The sequence below is a fragment of the Harpia harpyja genome, chromosome 4, assembly GCF_026419915.1.
Source record: "Harpia harpyja isolate bHarHar1 chromosome 4, bHarHar1 primary haplotype, whole genome shotgun sequence".
Lineage (NCBI taxonomy): Eukaryota > Metazoa > Chordata > Aves > Accipitriformes > Accipitridae > Harpia > Harpia harpyja.
This window is the reverse complement of record NC_068943.1, coordinates 75,797,916-75,817,814: the sequence shown is the minus strand read 5'-3', so window position 1 is coordinate 75,817,814 and position 19,899 is coordinate 75,797,916. Positions and strand designations below refer to the sequence as shown.

General features: G+C 39.9%; 1 protein-coding gene across 10 annotated transcripts in view; it reads right to left on the bottom strand.

Annotated features, from left to right (window-relative positions):
• The window catches only part of MAP3K4 (mitogen-activated protein kinase kinase kinase 4), a 78,377-nt gene extending 58,806 nt beyond the window's left edge, over window positions 1-19,571 (bottom strand). For 7 of the 10 annotated variants that reach the window (XR_008234800.1, XM_052784840.1, XM_052784842.1 and 4 more), the window contains exon 1: window positions 15,333-15,694. Coding sequence is in view for 6 of the 10 variants with exons in the window: in XM_052784840.1 (XP_052640800.1) it covers window positions 15,333-15,394 (62 nt within the window). In the remaining 4 variants the exon portion in view is untranslated. Of the gene's footprint in view, window positions 1-15,017; window positions 15,041-15,332; window positions 15,695-19,408 lie in introns of those variants that run through there. The other 3 variants (XM_052784846.1, XM_052784848.1, XM_052784847.1) reach the window with 3 other exon arrangements.
• Between the last annotated feature and the right edge of the window lie 328 nt (window positions 19,572-19,899).

The following is a 19,899-nucleotide window of genomic DNA, read 5'->3' as shown; positions in this document are numbered from 1 at the left end:
ACTGGATGCAGTATCACTGAATTCAACAGAAAGCATGTATTTTTGCAGTATTAGTACCTATGTCAGTACAGAGTCCAACACAATAGCTTTCCAACCCTAGGTAGGACCTTTCATTGCGATTACATCTAGCAGCATCGGCAAACACTGCAGAGTAGCATTACATACAGTATTACAAAACTGTAACTTATTTCATTATTTAAAAAATGCTGACTTGTCTTTGTAATTTTCCAAAACTCTAAACTATTTTGATTTAAATTGTTCAAAGATAAAACTATAGAGTAACTTTTTTCCTTCAGTGAGGTACAGGCCTTTTAAAAAAAAAAACAAAACAAAAAAACAAAAATCAGAACAACAAAACAACAACTGCATGGTATCACATAGTTAACCCTAGCAATGGCACAATTCCATTGCAGAACAAGACAATCAAAGTCCAGACTGCTATGATTTCGGTCTCCTCCCCAGCCAAAAACTCCTGTAGCCTCTCCTTTGAGTCTATTCTGGCACTCACACAATTGCCCACTAAGCCAAAGCCAGGAGCTAACCTATTTGTAAATTCCCATGGCAAAAAAAGGAAAAGCCATCGGTTTTCGTATGTAAAATATGGGCAAGCTCAAAGACAACTTCCAGTGCCAGCTTCCTCTCATAAGAAGAGGTCAGATGTAAAACCACCACGATGTGGGGCATGCATTCTTATATTAGGACTTGCTTTAAAAATAAAATATGACAAATACAATAAATGAGTAATCATGTCAGATACCCTTTCCTTCCTCCTGGACACTTGCTCTGTCCCACCAAATAAGATTAGTTCAGTAGAGTGGCAGTTGGGCACAATACCACTAATAGCTAGATCTCCTCTGCACGATCAAGTGACACACAGCAACGAAATTGCTCTCAGACTGTGAACAACTGACCTTCAGTACATTTTATGCTGCTCACTGATGTATTAAGAAATTTTAAATTCATATATGGAAACAAGGTATTTTAAGACAATCTGTGAACTGTATCATTGCCCCACCAATAACATATCATTTGAATTCTTCACAATGTTAAAAAAGCCCCACAAAATAATGAAATCCTCTGGTCAATTCAGGCTTCAGGGGAAAGCAGATGGCAGCAGGATGGTTTTTAGTTTCTCTCACTATCCCTTTATACCAAACTGATGCTTATCTACCCAGGATAAATACAGAGAAGGGAGAAAAAGGGAAGGAGGAGGAGAGGACTCCAAGGCCAAAACAAGTCCCTAACTGACTGAATCCCATGGGTAGGCTGAAGCTCAAAGTGGCACCAAGACCTCTGCCATCTCTCAGAATATGGGACCCATTACCCCAGCACAGTCCTCTCATCCCCACCACTCCCCACTTGTGCCATACATGCAACTCTCTTGCTTTAACATATATCTGGGAGAAGAACATGCACCACTCTAGCTTGGAGGAGGAAAAAAAATGCACTTTGCCTCCATCTCTTCACATATTTTATTTCTGAAGCAGGCATGCAAATAACACCATCTTGACTCTGGTAAAAGACATGGAGGCAAAGAAACATTCGACCTAAATCAGACAGTGCAAGACCAGCATCAGTACACAATAACGTCAATTTTAATTTCACTTGAAATCACAAACAACATTTTACTTGCTACTATTTTTGAGGCAGACGATGAACGTCACTCATGCTCTGGTGGAATGAGTCTGAGTGTCTGCAGGAAGAAATAAGCCCAAATATTGCCAGCCAGTAGAATAGCAGTAAGGCTAACAAAAAAAAAAAAAAAGAAAAAAAAATCAGATACTGTACTTTTTCTTTGCCTTTAGCTATAAAGAGAAATAAATACCCTAACATGCAGAACAGTTATGTTTTCTGCAAAGCCATGGAAATATTTAGTGTGTGAAATTACTCTTCTCACATTACAGCTTTGAGAAGGCAGCAGACAAGTTCACCAACTATTGTAGATGAAGGACTTGGGTGGTACCAGAGCACCACCTGTAGTCTAAGGAGAGCCCTACAGTGAATTTGGGTATAATGACAATCACTCAGAATCACCAATACTTTTAGCTTAGTTTCCTTGCCTTGGAAAATTGTGCTGTTTGTGTGTCTTCTAACAGTCTGATTTAATTAACCACTACTGGCCGAATAAAACAAAGAAGTCTTAATCTCTTCCTACAGATCTTGTGAAAACAGGTGGATAAATAACAGAAAAGGATCTTGTAAATGCTGAACTGGGAAAGCAGAACACAAGTTTATATCTTCTTGGACAACAGAAAAATTTTACTTTGAGAACTCCTGCAAACACCCCTACTGCAGAAAAAAACTTCAGGCAGAGCACGCCCTTCTGATTTTGCCAAAGACAAATCAACCACAAGAGACTAAACCACATGAAACAAGAAGTCATTAGTTCCAGTGCTTACAGAACTATTTATTTTTTCAGTGATCTCACTGGCCTGGCAAGGCACAGGGTGGGGTGCTGATGCTCTTGCAGGGCCTGGCAGAGCGGATCCTGCAGCACACACATTAGGTCTCAGTTCCAAGGCAGTTTTAAACTAGGACAAGTTACCTTGTTATAAAAGACCAGTGAAAACACTGTTTTCCTTTTGGTTTTAAGTGAGTAACCTCTGCTAAGAGTCTAACAATCAAACCTCTTCACCAGGCTGCTGGTTCTTTCCTCAACAGTCACTACCTTGTTTGTTTCTTGCTAGTCCAATCAGAGAGCATGAAGTCCAAAAATACTCAAAACACCCTCCAATCTCACACAGGAATAACATACATACCTATACAGTGGGATCCAGCATGAGTTATTTAACATTTGGGGGGGGGGCATCCTGGGTAATTTAGTAAGCTGTTCTTTAATTTGTTAAAAAACATAGCAGATTTATCACAAAACATGCAGCACTAGAAGTCACATCACAAAACAGCAATCATGCTCTACAGAACCACTTGTTAGCAGCTGACGAGATGATCTAACTGGAGCAGGCTGGTCTGCTTAGAGGGAAGAAGGCACAGCTTGCAACTCAAGCTTAAAAATTCAGCATGCTCAGTTTAGGGTTTGTGTGCAAAGGCTGTATCTCAACTCGGAGCTCAAATCAATGCCAGTGAACACAAAGACTCAGTTTCATCAGTGAAAGCCTTATTGTACAACAATGCACTAGATACATAGGGTCTGAACTAAAGCAACTACATCAGCTTAGTCATGCTGGTATCAATTTTTCTCATCCAGATGACACCAGACACACATGATCATCAGCTGAAAACCTCTGGTATTAAAACCAGTTATAATTTTAACAGATTATTGACATAGCATTTGTAATGTTTGTGTGCTATTTACTTTTATGAACTAACCAAAGACTAATTAAATCTGCAAACCTATAAAATGCACTGCTAGCAAACCTAAATCAGATTATAGTATTGGTTATTACACAGAATTGTTGGTTCCTAAATACTGTTGCAACCAGAGTTGGGAAACATTAATCAAAGCTGATTTCTTGTTTGCTACCAAGAACTGCAGGTTTTCTCCCCCACAGCCAGTGAAAACCATCCTAATCTTAATCAGGCATATAACCAAAAAGTGAAAGCTAAAAGTGTGACAACTGAAGTTACTATTTGCCAAGGACAGTTTAATCCCAATGCTTATGAGAAAAATTGGAAACACATAGTTTTCAAATCAGTCTGTTTACAGGCTGGTCTCATCCCCAATTTTAATGAACAAAATGCTTCTTATCAATTTTACCCTAGGAATATAGAAGAGACTGTAGCCAGGATGCATAAATCAGGAATACTGGGAGAGTTGCAAGAGCAATACGGCAAAAAAAACCCAACTCAAACAAAACATCTTGACAGCTCTGAAATGCAACAAAAAAATAATAACCAAGAATGTTTCCAACAACTACTGTGTGTTACACCAAGGTGCACTTCAACCAGAATCTGAATAAACAGAATACAGAATTTCAATTTGCATACGTAGATGACAACAGGAATATTTATTTTTTGTTGGTTTTTTTTTTTTTAACTGAGTCTAAGTGTCGGCAATATATCTACAATCTCAGTCATGAAAACTGAGATACATCTTCTAGATTTTCGAAGGCCTGCAAACAAAAATAGGAGGGGGAAAACTGGCGTGTGAAATTTGAAGCAGCAGGACAGTGAGCAAGAAGTCTGGTAACTGTTGCTGTTGATGAAGGCCATGAGCCTTTGAAAAAATACAGCCATTTATCATTAAAAATAAATGAACACATGAAAAGACCACTGAAGATCACATGGGGACATGTTAAAATTAAGTAGGCTGAAGTCACACTGAAGAGTATGATTTTTAACCGATATAAACTTTTTGCACTTTACTGAAGCATTACTCAAACTTTCAAAGTTTGTAACAACCAATAATAAGAGGTCATGCTAAAAACTGTGACAGCTATATGGGGAAAACATTTTTTTTAATCTTCCCTTTATAACAGCTACCCTTGATCCCCATAAGCAGAAGTTTGAACGTATTAGGCACTTAGATAATTAACTCGGGTTCGGCCACTGCTTATCATCCCACACACAGCTTAAAAGCTTGCTGGGAATCAGAGCAGTAGAGGTCATGTGATTGGACTACAAGCACATAGCAATAAATCTGAGTTAGGCAATTACAATGCAGTAGCCAGGGTAATCACCCACCACTACAGTTACGAAGCTGGGCGCTCCACAGGCTGCTGCTGTAAACAGCTTCCTGCAGTATCAAAGGCATTACACCATTCACACTTCAGTTAGGCTCTTTCTCAACACTTCCCATGGCACCCTGCCATTTCCATATAGAGAGCTGCAAGAACTGTACAAGGTCCACCACCGAATTACCAAGTACTTGTTCTTGACACTCAGTGTCTTTGTTTAAAAGGCAAAGTGTCTATTTTTCAAACTTATGTTCCTTCACAGGGATTCAGCTTGATAATTAAAGTATGTAGGAAGACAACGCTTCATTAGCTAATTGACAATGTGCATTACTAAGAACAGGCTAAGGTAGCAGGAAACATACGCGCTACACATTGCCAATCAAATCTTTTTAAAGCTAGGGTAGCTCTCCCTAAATGTAATTGCAACCATTCTATTTCAAAGATAAACAATATTCTGACAAGAACATAACTGCAAATTGTCGTCATCCGGCAGCTGCCGGCAATGCAAGGAGCAAACAGGATTTTTAGGTAACCATCTCTGCATCTGTTCAAACTGAAAAACAAAATGGTATCCAGTTAGAGCTGCTAAACACCACACACAACACAACTCTGGAATCAGCAGCTCTAAATTCTCTTCTGTGGGGCAGCACTGGGTTTCGATTTATCTGCATAGCACAAGAGAACGTGACAGTACTCCTGGACCAACAGCACAAGGAAGGAACTTCATTAATCAACCTGTAGCTCTTTGGGAAGCTAAGACTGAGGATTAGACAACCTAATCAGGAAAACAAGTTAAGATGAAATGAACTCAAATTCTGCTAAAGCACAGGACTGCTATCTGGTGTAAACTCCTTGTATTACATTCTAGCATTATGAAAGCATCACACACTCCTATTTTTTAATCACCTTTTAAAAATTCCCTGTTCTGAGGGAAGCTATAAGCTTAAATGAATGGACTTGGTTCTGAAAAGTTCCTGAACTGAAAGCAGAAAGGACTATAAATCCAATTTTGCATACAGTGTTCTCTTAAAGATCTGCTACATTTTTGAATACTAAAAGTGCGTGCTTGCAGCTATTGCATTCAAAGCAGTTATTACAAACTGCTGTCAGGGCAGCAAAAGAAACAAAAAACCTCGAAGTAAGAAGGACTGTAAGTGCAATTCCGAGGAAGCCTTCAGTAAAAAATCAAGAAACAAATCTTGGGGTTTTTTTATTATTTTAATTTTATTACAGAGCAGCAGGATTTTGCTCACAGTTTGTACAAATAAAACTGTATTTTTTGCTGAATACATCCTGTGTAAATTTGGCACAGTGTTATGGGGGGGGGGGGGGAAATAGCCTGGTTAACTAGATACGAAAATTCTGTGACTAGCACGGACATTTACATGGTGTATGTGTCATGTATTCCTATTGTGACTATACCTGCAGAGACAGTAAAAAAATATTGTTCACATTAAAACCTAATACTGACATACAGTAACGGAGATACTTGACCTTGTATTCACAATTGAATCTCAAGTGCCTGAGCTCAGCATTTCTGAGCAGTCAGTGTTAAATCTTAGTCACCAATAACTTCTGATTGCTGCCAACATATTAATAGGACTTAGTGTTACAAACTTGGTAATATACTTGATAAGATTTTTAACAAAATAATTAAATTTGACTTGAAACTAAGGACATGTCTGGCTTTTTAATTTGTTATCCTTAAGATAATTTGGGTAAGCTATAGGAAAGCACTAAGTTTTAGAGGTTTTTTTGAATGAGAATCACCACCACAAAGATAAATTACAGATACACTCCTTCTTCAAAGTTCTTCTAGTGTAAAAATCTTATAAGAACAGAAAAGCTTTCAAATTATGAAGGGCGAATGCAATTAGAATTGTAAAAAGCACTGCATCTCTATTAAGGCCTGGATCAGCTTCCTCCTGAGAAAAAAAAAACTTTACTCCTCTTGGAAATCACTGTTTGGCAAATGAATACCCATGGTTTCGGGTAAGGAACTGGAAGGAGTATCTGTTACCTGCTGCCTTCCCAAATTTTAGAGAAAACAAGAGCACACAGACCCATGCCACATCCCACCAGTAGAACAAAAAGCACTGAAAGCAACTTTGAGCTGGGGGAGAGCAGCAACAAAAGCTTTGGTGTTCCAAGTTTCCAGCTCACAAGGATCTTGGAGACATTACTTTACTCTAGAAAAGAGGCATCTGGATAACTTAACTTGACAATAAACCCTGGCAGAAAAACACCTAACAGCAATCTCACAGTGCAAAACGGGAGCTTCAGAGTATCATCATTTCTGGCATGAAGGCTGTATTAAAAAAAAAAAAAGGCAGAGAGGAAGCACAAAATAAAAACATTGTTCTCTAAAGCACTTATAATTCTTCCTTCAGTTGGTAAGTAAAAATCAAGACTGCTAACTCCTTTCATTTCTCAGGACCTGTTTTTCAAGCACACTAACTCCATTAGTATATCCCTACGATCACCCTTATATCTGCACCACTCTTCCTTTCTACAGGAGGTGGCTAATCCTACCTAGTCAAATGCATCCATTTCCCATCTCTTCTGAAAGCTAATATTTATGAGGGTCACATTCAACCTTTCATCAATTTCTCTAACCATAAAAGCAGATATTATGTAAGGCACACCAATGTCAAGGCTAAAATGAATGGGAAAAAACAAACTTGAAACTTATCTTAAAATTACAAGAAAGTTTGAAGGAAACAGAGATGCTAAAGATAATGCCTGGAAGTAATCTGAGGAAACAAAAAAATATTTTGTCATGTTGTTGTCTTAAAACAACATCCTAAAGCAGAAAACTAGGGCTTTTCTGTATTCACTAAGTATTTCAAAATAACATTTTAAAGAAGAAATAGTACCAGTATAACAACTTCAGTTTTAAGAAATATTCATATTCAAATTCAGCTGTTCCTCCCAGAGGAATCAGGGAAAGGCAAGATATGTCATCAATTGTCTCTACAGTCTAGGAATGAACAACCAGTGTGCTGGGGAAAAAAAAGTAGCACTTGGGCAGGGGAGGGTAGAATTTATTTATAACAGAGATAGTAATTTTATCATTTATTGCTGCCGCTAACTGAAAAAAAGCGCTTTTCTCTTTCAGCAAGTAAGTCTGCAGATGCAAATTTTACAGAATCTGTTTTCATTAGACAAGCTTCTCTGCTGTAAGCTGTTAAGAGCACAAAAAACATGAAGTAATATTAAAAAACTTTCTAAATCGAGTATGAAATATAATGAAGCTTATTCACACAATCTTCTACAGCGATGAAGTAAAGAGACTCAGAAATTACCAAGACTATAGTCACAGTAAGCTGACACAAGAAGGGGAACATGTTCCAGTGCGCCTTTTGTCTCGCAGGTTGCACATCCCTATCCCCTCTGCACAGAAGCCAACCATCATGTGAACTCAGTCACCAATTTGACGGGGGAAAAACCCCATTAATTTTTTGGTGCATCAGTTACCCATCAGATAACAAGCTGAAGTGAAAACTCCACAGACACATGACTACTAGATCCAGAAAGAACGCAGTGGAGGAGCTTGGCTGCTTCTTGGGGAAAGACCAGGGGAAGAAAGCAACCTGCTGTTCCAACATGTTGAGTATAATGTAAAACTGTGCCCTCAGTCACTCTCTTCTGGCTGCAGCTGAAGCAATTTATAAGATGTGATGCCATGATGACTGTCCTTTCTGCTTTCCACTGACACTTTGCCAGAAGTCACCAGTGCCCAAGATGCACAAGCGTAACTGGAAGTACTGACCCTGGTCCTTCACTGGTGCTGCCAAAACAATCCAGCTTAGCTGGAATGTCTTTGTTAGCAGGATTTTTCCAACTTCAACCACTTTAATTTAAATTAGGCAACCAAATGTACTTAAAGTTATGCTAGCAAGTTTCATATGACAGATATTCCTTGTTGAGGGGGGGAAGAGAAGGATGTTAGGAGATGAGAATAGTAATTTCTAGTCTGGGTCAGCTGCAAAACTAATGTAATTTTTTACTTGCGGCAATGATAAAAGCAAAATACTTAGGCAGGAAGATGCTTAAGGTAATACCTGTATCACTACCAGGAACTGACTACATTATATAATTCCAGTATCTTATTTATAAATTCACCTATGAACAAGGGGTCATCAACACAGAAATAATTACAGAAACACTAAAACTTCATTGGTAAATAGTCAGAATGTAATAGCAGCCCTGTAATAGCCACGCTTTGCTCACTATTTATGCCTTGTTTATCTTTGAAGACTAACCTGTAGCATGGCTGCACAAATGCAAACACCCAATGCTGCTATGAAGCCCTGACATACATCTTGCCACCTGCTTGCAAACTATGGGTTTACGCTACAACAGCCCTGCTAACACTTAAGCACCAAGTACAATAAATCCCAGATCAGCTAAGGCCTGAGAGAAGTACAAAGCAAGTATTTCTGCTGCATGATCGGCAGTGGTTTGGAGCAAGGCTTCACCGTGACAGAACAACCACTACTTCTGCAGAAATCTACAAGGAAAAAAACCTCATTATTGGGGAAAAGACTAATGTAAAGCTTAGAGCTAAACAGTTAATCTTTAATTGATTCCCAATTACATCTTTTCCCCCTTGGTAACTCTTAATTAAGCTGTTCAATTGGAACAGAAGGACCCAGCAAGTGTGAACACACTTCATTTCTATAGTACACTTCAAGCACATGTCTGACTGTAGCCAGTTCCCCCCATTACAAAGTTCCTTACAGCACTACTATATTGACTAGCTGTATTTCTTTTAAGAGAAATTCAAACAAAATCTTCTGCTTCTCAAGCTCTGGAAACTACAACAGTCAGTTTTGTAAATTACTAATACTTTGACACTTTCCCCCAAATTCTCCTATATTAGAAGCTTTTGCCCAAGAAGTGCTCGATTATTATATTTAGGACAGAAAGACACAGAGTCACAGAAAAATGTAACAAAGGCTATTGAAACATCAGAGAGGTGTTGAAGCACCTTTTAAGTTACTATAAAAATATGGTAAACTTCAAAAAGAAATCATCAAAAAATGAGCTAAAAATAAATTAAGCAAAATGCAAATTAGTATTAATCATATCTTTTTATTGCAAGCAGATATAAGAGCTATTGAGACCTATGTAAATGATCCAAGGAAGTAATTTTTCTTCTGCAAGTTACACCAACTAGAAATAAGTACAAAAAATAAATAAAATAGAGCTCTTATAACAGTTTTGGCAGTTCTTCATGTTCTCATCTCAGAAAAAATAATAATCAGAACTTCCTGTTCTTTTTTACTAGTAAATTTGGAAACAGAGAGAGGTTAACTAATTTTTCCATCTTGGATTATTATAAGTTTTCATGCAAGTTTGGATTATGACATAACAGCATTTAGAGAATATGCATGCACATTCATCTCTGAGCTTTTTTTTCCCCATTCACAAATAGATTATTTGATTAAAACTGTACCATATGTTATTTCAGTAAGAAAGAACAACAGACCTATTTAATTCTGACATTGCTCTATAATGTGTAAAAAAACTGTGAAAATGTTGATGGGTTTGTCAGGTACCCACATTTAAGCCCACCAGGTGAGGCTCCAAATGGATCAAAGGTTAGAACGGTAGGAGTTAAGAGAGCTTCACCCAGCCCAGCCAGTATACAGCTCTCTTCTCTTCAATGCCTCAGAACAACTAATGCCAAAGTATTAATTGGTTTCAGTCACCATGCTTCATCCTTAGTGCTACTTTTTCAACCTCAAGTATATCCTAACTCATCTTTGGGAAAAAAATATTTTTTTTAAAGTGAAATTTCCAGGAACAGCCCTTTTTTTTTTTTTTTTTTTTTTTTTTTAAAATATGAGAAGCCCTGAAATACGTTTTCATCACTAAGGTAAAGATGGTTGAGCATTACATAGCACAGTATAAATCCAAAGGATAAGCGCTGCAGTTAAATTCTTGGCACATGCACAAATCAGATCCCAAGGTCTCAAGCTACTCAAGCTACACACCTAAAAAATAAAGTATATTTAATTAAGAACTACTTATGAAAACTCTATACTATCAAATCTGGGTGGATTTTTAGGAAAATTCAAACCACATCAGGAAAAGTTACAGACCACTGGGAAAAGAGATACTATGACAGAAAGTTGTTAGGCTGCTAGGCTCAGCTATAAGTATATCATATACAACAGCGATAAATTGGGAAAGACGCACAATGGACATGCCAGCAGAGAGTTCTATGGCGCAACCGAGAAGTAACAGAGGCATAAATAACTGTGGCCTTGTTACCACTTACTGGATGGATGTTTCATAGCTAAAATGATAAAAACCTTTACAAATACTGCTCTCAGAGAAGCTGTCAGCAAGTAAACCAGCAGCACACATAAGCTGAGGTCAGAATAAATCATACATGTATACCACATTAGAAAGCAACATAAGACAGTCAACACCATTAAATGTTAGCAGGACATGGAAGGAACAGAATGAATTTCCTCCTTCTACCCCATGACAGCAGGAGACATTCATCAGGGCAATAAAGTTATATCCCATCTTGTCTAGATACAGAATAAACCTGATCAGGGTTCATGGCAAGCTGATGTGATTTTACATACAGGGTTCTTGGACTGGACATGAGTGAACATTTAACAACTCAGTAACACTGAAACTCAGGTGTTAAGAGCAAACATTCTGGTTTGGCTTTATGTTTGCAGTTGGCCAAGGATGAGCATGGGACAATTATCAGCTCTTTAAATTAATAAGCTTCTAAGTTATTTTTAAAAATTAAAAAATTATTTAGTTAATAGATTACAGGATAAACATTGTATCAATGCAGTTAACACCTGAGAGCAGAAGAAAACTTAATGAAAGTAATAGCCCTGCAAACATAAATGGCATATACAACAGCAAATGCAACCACACAGCTGAAGAAATAAGAACCAAGATAACTGTATCTTCCTGTGCTGAGAAGTCAACGTACTACTTGACTAGCAGTGAGTAGTATAAAAAAATTGTCTTCTACATCTATTTTAGATCCAGTTTAAAAGAATAGTTTGTATATAATTGAAGAAGCGTGGTTGTCATGGAAGCCAATTCTTTATAAGCCTTTAAAAATCCCAATTTGCTCCCTAAAATAAAAATTACTGCATATCCCTTATCCTTTCCTTTAAATTCAGTACATCTGTTTTTCATCACAGCACGGTTTGCATTCCACAAGGGCCAATATCACTAGCTTACATAATAGTAAAACCAACCTTGACACAGACAGCACTAATTAACAGACATAAAAACAACTCAGGCAGCCACACAACGCAGACTAATCCTTGCTGCTACAAATGCCAAAGACATCTCAACTAGCACTTCATGGGTGTTTGCGCGTAGGTGGAGTAATCAGTCATTCATCCCAATCTTGCACATGTAAACAAGAAAATGCAATACATGAAGAATAGAGATTACATCTTACCTCATTTAAATGCATGACCCCCCCCCCCCCAAAAAAGGATTGTAAAACTCTATACACTTAAACCATTTTTTCCCAGTGAAGCTATGATCCTAAGTTGATAAAATAGTTTTAAACTCTTTCACTGCTGATACACTATCGGTCACACAGATAGTTTGGCAAACAGAAAAATAGGTTGAGCACAATTCATGACATGACCTCAGGCTTTACCTAAATAACAGATGCTGCAGACTGACAGCCCAATTCATTGTCATCATAGAGCAAACATACCTGATAGACAGACCACTGAAAAATTCCCCAGCGCGGAGGAATTCACAATTCTGTCCTGCTTTATTCACAGCCTTGCTCCTTCCTTCACCCCCTGCACTGGATATATGCCAGGAGAAGAGGGCTACGAACAATTAAGGCACAAGTTAGAGTAGCCCTACAGCTCTTCATGCCTTTGCAGTGCCACCAAAATTGGCATCCCAACAAAGGAAGGCCTCATTTTTCTCTATAGTGGATTTTGTGCCAGAAAATTCTTGGGAAAGCCTAAAATTGGGCTCAGAAAATTTAAAGCCTATAGGCCATAACCAAGAAGCACCGAACATGTACCTGTTTTAATTAGCGTTCTGAATTATCTAAGTGGAAACACCTATCTTGAAAACTTTGTTTGCTTTGTTACAAGGATTGATACTTAAATGTGAATTCTTTCCAAAACCTTTTAGTCATCTTTTCATTTACCCATAACCACTGCAGGCTGTCCAATGTCCAAGTGCAATCCTATCTCACAATCGACACGTGCTCATAGGTTCCCTGAGCGTTTTTCAGTTTAGAGCTGCCTCCCCTCTCTCCCCACCCCAAAGTCTATGTTTCAAGAAAGAAAGGAAGACCTGGGAAAAACAGTTTGCTTTTGGAGAGGGATTCTCAATCAAATGCTTTGGACTAAGGACTGCATAATTCAAAAAAAGCCATGAATATATTGTGTGCTTGCCTTAGATTTACAAAATGTACCGTTGCATTTATATTCTGACAAGACACAGAATCCTTACACAGTTTTCCAACACAGAAAGCAGTCTCACAACAATAAATCAATAAACTTTCTCTTTTAAACAAATGTAGGTGTATTGCTAATGAGAATGACCAAGTACTTCTCCAACAGAATTAAATTTAACTTAAAAAGAATGCATTATACCGGCGCCCTTCAGTGCTAGCCAGAACCCTTTAATCACAAGAACACATTCTTACTCTACAAACAGGATTAAAAGCTATCTGCCACCAAATGGATTTCAAATTCCCAAGCCTGCACACAGTCCCACTGATTTCAACAAGATTCCGACCTCACAGCCCTAAGACTGAACACCTAGTAACTCCAAAGTTTACATCAACTTTAATCATGTTGAAAAAGCTTCACTTTACTCTTGTATTACTTTTAAGAAAAAGCAGTACTACATAAAGCCAGAGAAACAGTTCTGTTCTAAAGCAGATATGAAGTTGATACACAAAGTACATACAGAAGTGAATCACAGTGGAGTACACGCGTTACCCTACACAAATTAAGGCTACCTAATTGTTTTGAGACATCTCCTTCCCACCCACCAGCTCACTCCAAAATAACTAATTCAATTTTCATTTGCTGGGTAAAGTTGCCACCACACTATCCACACCCACATCCGACTCACATAAACTGTCTTTTAATAAGCAGAATCCAGCAGAGGTCAGAAATGGCCCTAGACAGGAAATGCCTGGGTGTTTTCCATTCAGGCACTGCAGATTACTCTTCTACATGAAGACAGCCCAGGTCTAGGGTCATGCTGTTGTACCAGCTTAATTTTAAATCATTTTCTGCTTAACATGCACTATTATTCTTTGAAGATACTGTAAAAAGGAACTTGGAAGCTTACAAATTCAGTTGCCCTACTAGCATTTGTATTTCCTAATATTTCTGTTAAATCTAATTAACTGTTATATACCTTCTGGTTCGGGCATTCTCATGACGTAAGAAAAACAAATCATTAAAATACATTAATGAAAACTCAAACCAGACGTTGTTCAACACCATAGCCTCGATGCAAACTGGAGTGCATCACCACTTCCCTTTTATTACATCAGTACGAAACAGTAGCTTGCAGTATCCAAGAATGATCTCAGGAACGTGACAACACATAGCTTTTTTGCACAGCACACCTGGAATACAACATGCTTGACTACTGCCTTACAGTACTAATTGATCACACAAGCGTTTTAAAAAACGTTTCCTGAATGCCTCCTAGTGAGAAGTGAAGTGCATCAACAGGATGTTATTTTAAAAGGAGAAATAATTGCCAAGGAATTAATAACTTGGATTTATGCAACACTTCTATAGCCGGTTGGAAACACTAGACCATGAAGTAATTTGCATCCCCATCTCTCAGCAGGGCACAGATGGAGACTTGCAAAAAAACAATCTGCAGGTCAGCACATTCAGGAGGTAACAGCAGTTGCAAAAAGCTTGAGGCATCATAACGCTAGCCCTCTGTGGAAGTTGTTGGTTTTTTTTTTTTAAACTGTATCTTCTGACAAATACCGACTGCAACGTTGCCAGGAGCTATGCTCCAAGATCCTGCAGTTTTATCGGCGCGCCAGAGAACCTACCTACCTGGTTTCAATCACGGCTGCTATAAACACCAGACACCCTTCCAGAAGGCAGCGTTTTTAGCACCGCCGTTCACAAGTCAACGAGCACAGGTCACACTTTGTCAGCCTCTAGGGGGGCTCCAACAGCTGCTCCCCCTCCCCTGCACCCTTCCGATCCACCGGCTCCAGCCCTAACTGCCGGTAAAAGTTTTCTCCGAGAGCTGGCCTTGCGAGTGCCCCAGAAACACCCGTTTGCTCCTGCTGCTCAACGGGGGGGAGGGGGGGGGGAGGAAACGGTTTGTTTTTAATTGCAGAGTGCCCACAAAACATTGCCTTACCCACCGCAGCCACTAGAGATTTCTTATCGAAGCACTTTCTCACTCGGTGGGCGCTTTATAGAAGCGCTGAAGCAGCAGCAGCAGCAACAGCAGCCAGAGCTTTTGCATCGCGCAGGGACCGGAGGGTGGGAAGGTTAAAAACGCACCCCCAGCCGCCCACCGCTCCCGCGGCCGTGCCCCCGCAGTGCAGAAGGGGCGGCTGGCACTCACAGCCGCGGACGCGGCGGCCCCGGCCCCCCACGCCACGATCTGGCAGCAGGCGGCCTGCACCGCTCTCTGGACACAGCTCCCTATTTGGCAGCGCTGGGTACTGACCTCCCCGGCGGCGGCGGCTCCTCCATGGCGGCAGCAGAGACCAGCGCGGCGACGTTTCTCATGCATGCACCGAGGCCGGCATGGCGGCGGATCGCGGTGCGCAGCCCGGCCTGGCCCGCTGCGGCGCCGGGGGTGCAGCGAGGAGACGGAGGAGAGAGGAAGGGAGGGGGTCCTCTACCCAGCTGCAGGAACCCGGCCGCGCAGAGCCGCCCGCGCGGCCGCCATCTTGAAAACAGCCTCCGCGGGCAGAGAAGCCGGGAGCATCGCTACGGCGCGCGAGGAGGGACCGGCCGAGCCAGAGGCGCTCGCTCCGCCGCGGCCGGGCGGGGAGCGGCTCGAGGCGTGGGCTCCCCTCCCCGCCCGCCCGCCAGTCCGCTGCCCCCGCTGGGGGGGGGGGGGGGGCACCCGCCCCTCGGCCAGGCGGTGGGGACGGGGCGCGCTGTGAAACGGCGGCGTTTCCTTCTGGGGATGCAGGGGAGGTATTTCCCCGCCGTTCTCCGGGAGGGGCCGCGTTTATTCCGGCGCCAGGCGGTGAGGGAGGCGCGGCGGGAGCTGCCGCCCTGCCAGCTGGCGCCTGGCTCCCTCCCCACCCGTGACAGGGCTGTTGGCCGTTAGCGGCTGCCATTCGCATACGGGCGCCGGGGGTCTCGGAAACTGTAAGTTTCACCAACTTTAGCAGGCAGGGATAGAAGAAAAATCTGAGAGGAAGATGGTTTCCCTCAGCAGGTACCAGCTCCCCGCAGCCTGCTTGCATGAGGGCCAAGGCATGCTGAGGCTGGAGGTACCGCGGCCTTCTGCAAGTCATTCGAGGGCATGAAAGGCCCTCGAGGAAGAGGGGGTACATGGAAGAATGGTTAGGGGCACTCATAGCTTTGCAGGAGAAAAAAAACAAAAAAAAAGCAGGCATCATTTATTGTGCTGCTTATGGAGTAACTTGTTTAATTTTATAAACCTGGTCTTTCTAAAGCCTCCAGCAGCACTGGTTATCGGCCTTGAACAGAGAACTGGAGCCACGGTATCCATTTGGAAATTCAGGGAGGAAAAATGTAATTTCCTGAACTATAGCTTGGCTGGAATACCGACGTTAACGCCCTTCAAAGGCAGAAAAGTGCCATGAGTTAGTTAATTGTTAGAGTTGGTGAGAGAGCACCTCATCTTTTGTTTTATAGGACTGGAAGGACAGCAGCAAACCCTGGTATCAGTAATGTGTATACAAACACTACATGTTACTTCTGAAGAGTGAAATTTGAACTTGGACTGGAATCAATGCTAGATTCTGCTTTATGCCCAGTTCCTTCATTAAATTACAAGAAATTTACACAAATTTCTAGCCTGATACTAAAGTTCAGTTGTAAAGTCACTGTTCATGATACAAAGTTGTCCATGTATCTATCCAAGTTCAAGAAACAAAGTTTCTACAAATTTATTTTAACAGGCCCTTTGAAATAAGAGATTTTTTTTTTAAAGCTGAAATGCAAAAGATACTTCAACTATACATTTATCATCTTAATAAATACATGCATTAAAATGTATGACCAGATGAAATAACGTTATGCAGGAAGCCAGCTCCCTGTTTTCTATAGGTCAAGAAAAATACCTGGATCATCATGCCCCTGATGGTCATAACATCTAAACATCAAGACATTCAGCATTTCTGTGCAGAGTTATTATTTAAGATTACTTCATATAATTGAAAAAAGCAGTATTTAACATGTTAATGATTTTTTGCCAAATACTTCTGCCCCAAACCAAAAAGCAGTTCTAAAGGCAGATACACATAATACATTCCTACTAATCTCTCATGGTGAACAAAACCTAGAAACTATAGATGAAGAAAGTCAACATTAGAAATTCTGAAGTGCTAACCTAATAAATTACTTGTCATCTCCATAAAAACATAAATTCTCTAAATCTAAAGCAAAGCTTCACAGTATGCACATTTTTAGTATGACTGCAAATTACAAAGGCTCAATGTCATTGATGAAATAATTGCATAGCAATGGCTTCTGGCATTCTTCTCAGATACGTTATGGATGATTGTCTGACACCACCTCTTCAGCTAGTTGCAGGGCAGAGAAGTCTTTATGTTTAGCAATCATGGCAAAATTTTTCAGCTTCTTTGCTTCTTCAATCAAAACAATCAGTGTAGCGGTATGTTAGAAGCACAGAGTTTTCATTAACTGGGAAAAAAAAAATCTGATATTGCCTTTTGCCACAGATGTCATGGCATGATGGTATGGATGCGCAGACATCCCAGGGGCCCTTGGCAAAGGTGAAAGTGGGGACTGCTCCCTGCCACTACTTTCTGTAAATATTAAGATGATTTACTGAAGTAAATTGGGGTTCACTGCAGCCTCTCAAACAAGGAAGTCCAGAATAATCTTCCCTGCATGCCTCTTCCCCTTTCCCTTTAGGGCAACCCAGCATATTGGGTTGCGTCACATTCCTGTGGTATACCATAGAGAATATGCTAAAACTACAGATAACTAGCCAAGCAAAGCAAGGCTGTAAGTTTAATACAACGACGCTTCTTTGTCTGCAATAGGCGATAGCATGCAACATAGCTCCTGGCATCAAGGAGAAAATTGTAAGAGGAGATGTTTATGAATGGCCTACGGAGAACTTGGAAGGAAAGGAAAAGAGATGCAGGAATATATGGAGCTGATAGTACAGGAAACAGCAGATGACATAAGACTGTCAGAGCCCATATAGAGATAGTATTTAGCAAAGATGAAATTTAAAGAAGTTACAGAGGTCTTACAAAAATTGATACACACAAAATTCTTTTAATTATTTTTGGCTTCTTTTAAGGGATGTCTTTTTATTTCAGAGACTCCCTGGCTGCCAGTTTGTGAGTCTAAACATTATCAGCATTGCACAGGTGCATGAAAATTAATAAATGAAATTGTTCACTCTGGTTCCACTACTGGAACAGAAGAAGGCACAAAATTAAAACAGACATTACAATAAACAATGTCTTAATCTGTCAGAAAATTGAGTTAAAATTTTAGCAATATTAATGGATTTTATTGTCTGATGTGACAAAATTGTGACCCCAAAATTCTAGGTTTAAAAACAAACAAACAGGCAACTGTCAAAGTAGACAAACTTATTTCAGTTTTTCTTCTGTTTTCTGAAGTTTTAGGATGAATTTTCTTCTTTTTTTCAGCAACCATTTGGGTTTATATTTTTAGCAGCTACTGTGATTGCTTAGGAATTGCTTTTTATTCCAGCAGTGTGCCTTTTATTACACCAGCAGTCCTAGAACTTGCAATAAATACTTAAGAGATGGCAATAGCATCCTAGTAACAAAAACAGGTCTTTCAAATAGCTTTTTTTAATGTCTACTGCAACTACCCTTTAAATTTCTATCTGTTCCTGGGGTGTAGATTCTGTTATTCCTTTCTCCTCATTTCATCACAAGTATCAGGCAGGATCGTACATGCAGCTGTGCTTTTGCCATTTGTGAATTCTACAGCTCTTTCCTATATACAAAAAATTCTAATGAAGAAAGATTGGGTCCATGTAGGTAATTAAATTTGTTATAAGAATATCTTTCAAAAATTTTCTCCCAGTACCTGTCACAAGGCCAAACTTTTATTTCACGTTATGAATGTTATGCAGTATAAGGCACAACTTGGTCTTTTTTTTTAACATAGTTAATGAAACATAGTAATCAGATGGTTCTTCACTGTGAACTACATGCAGAAATTAAATTCTTGACAAAAACAGATTTGTAGATTTAGTTTTTTCCTTCCAATAAATTATTTATTTTAATTCCACTAAAAGCTGTTTAAAAGTAAAAGCAAAGTTAATTAGACATAATCCCCCTTTCAGCAGTAGACACTGGAAAGCAGCCTGTTAGGTATAGTTAGTCTAGATCTAGTTAAATGTGCTGAAGATAGAATTTTCATTTTTTCTTGGTCACAGATTAGAAACGCTCTTTTGCAATGCGATGAAGAGGAAAACATGAACCATACCTGCATTTAATATCTAGAAGGCAATCTGACACCATTTCTTTCTTATGTAGATATTGCAATGAGCTACTCCAGAGTCAAAATAAAATACCAAGATACCTGGTAATATGCAGATTCTTCCATCTACAGTTTTGTTGCTTTCACAGAGGAGCAAGTTGGGGGGTTTTTTGAAAGAAAAGGAACTCAGTTTTCAGTGTCATATAATTTGAGCTTTGCTGCAATTGATTTGAAGTGTGAACCTCTGAAAGAAATTAAGGAGTCACGCTGTATATACCCCTGTTCAATCATCCGTTACCACTGTGATTCATTCACTTCAGAAGCTAGCATGATAGCTGCCAAAGCTTGTTCAGCAGCATGGTTTAACACCCATGCTATAATAGGAGCCAGCTAGCTTGAGGGAGATAGAGTATTTCTGTCTGAACACTGTCATCTCACATGCTGTATGTTAGATCACAGAGGGCTTGATATCATTAACTCATAGCTATTAAAGGAGTATTTGTTAGTAAGAGTAGCATGAGGTCAGAAGCATTCCTGGGATTATTGTCTTGTCACTTCAACTGGGTATTATTTTTTGTTTGGTACTTCCTGTC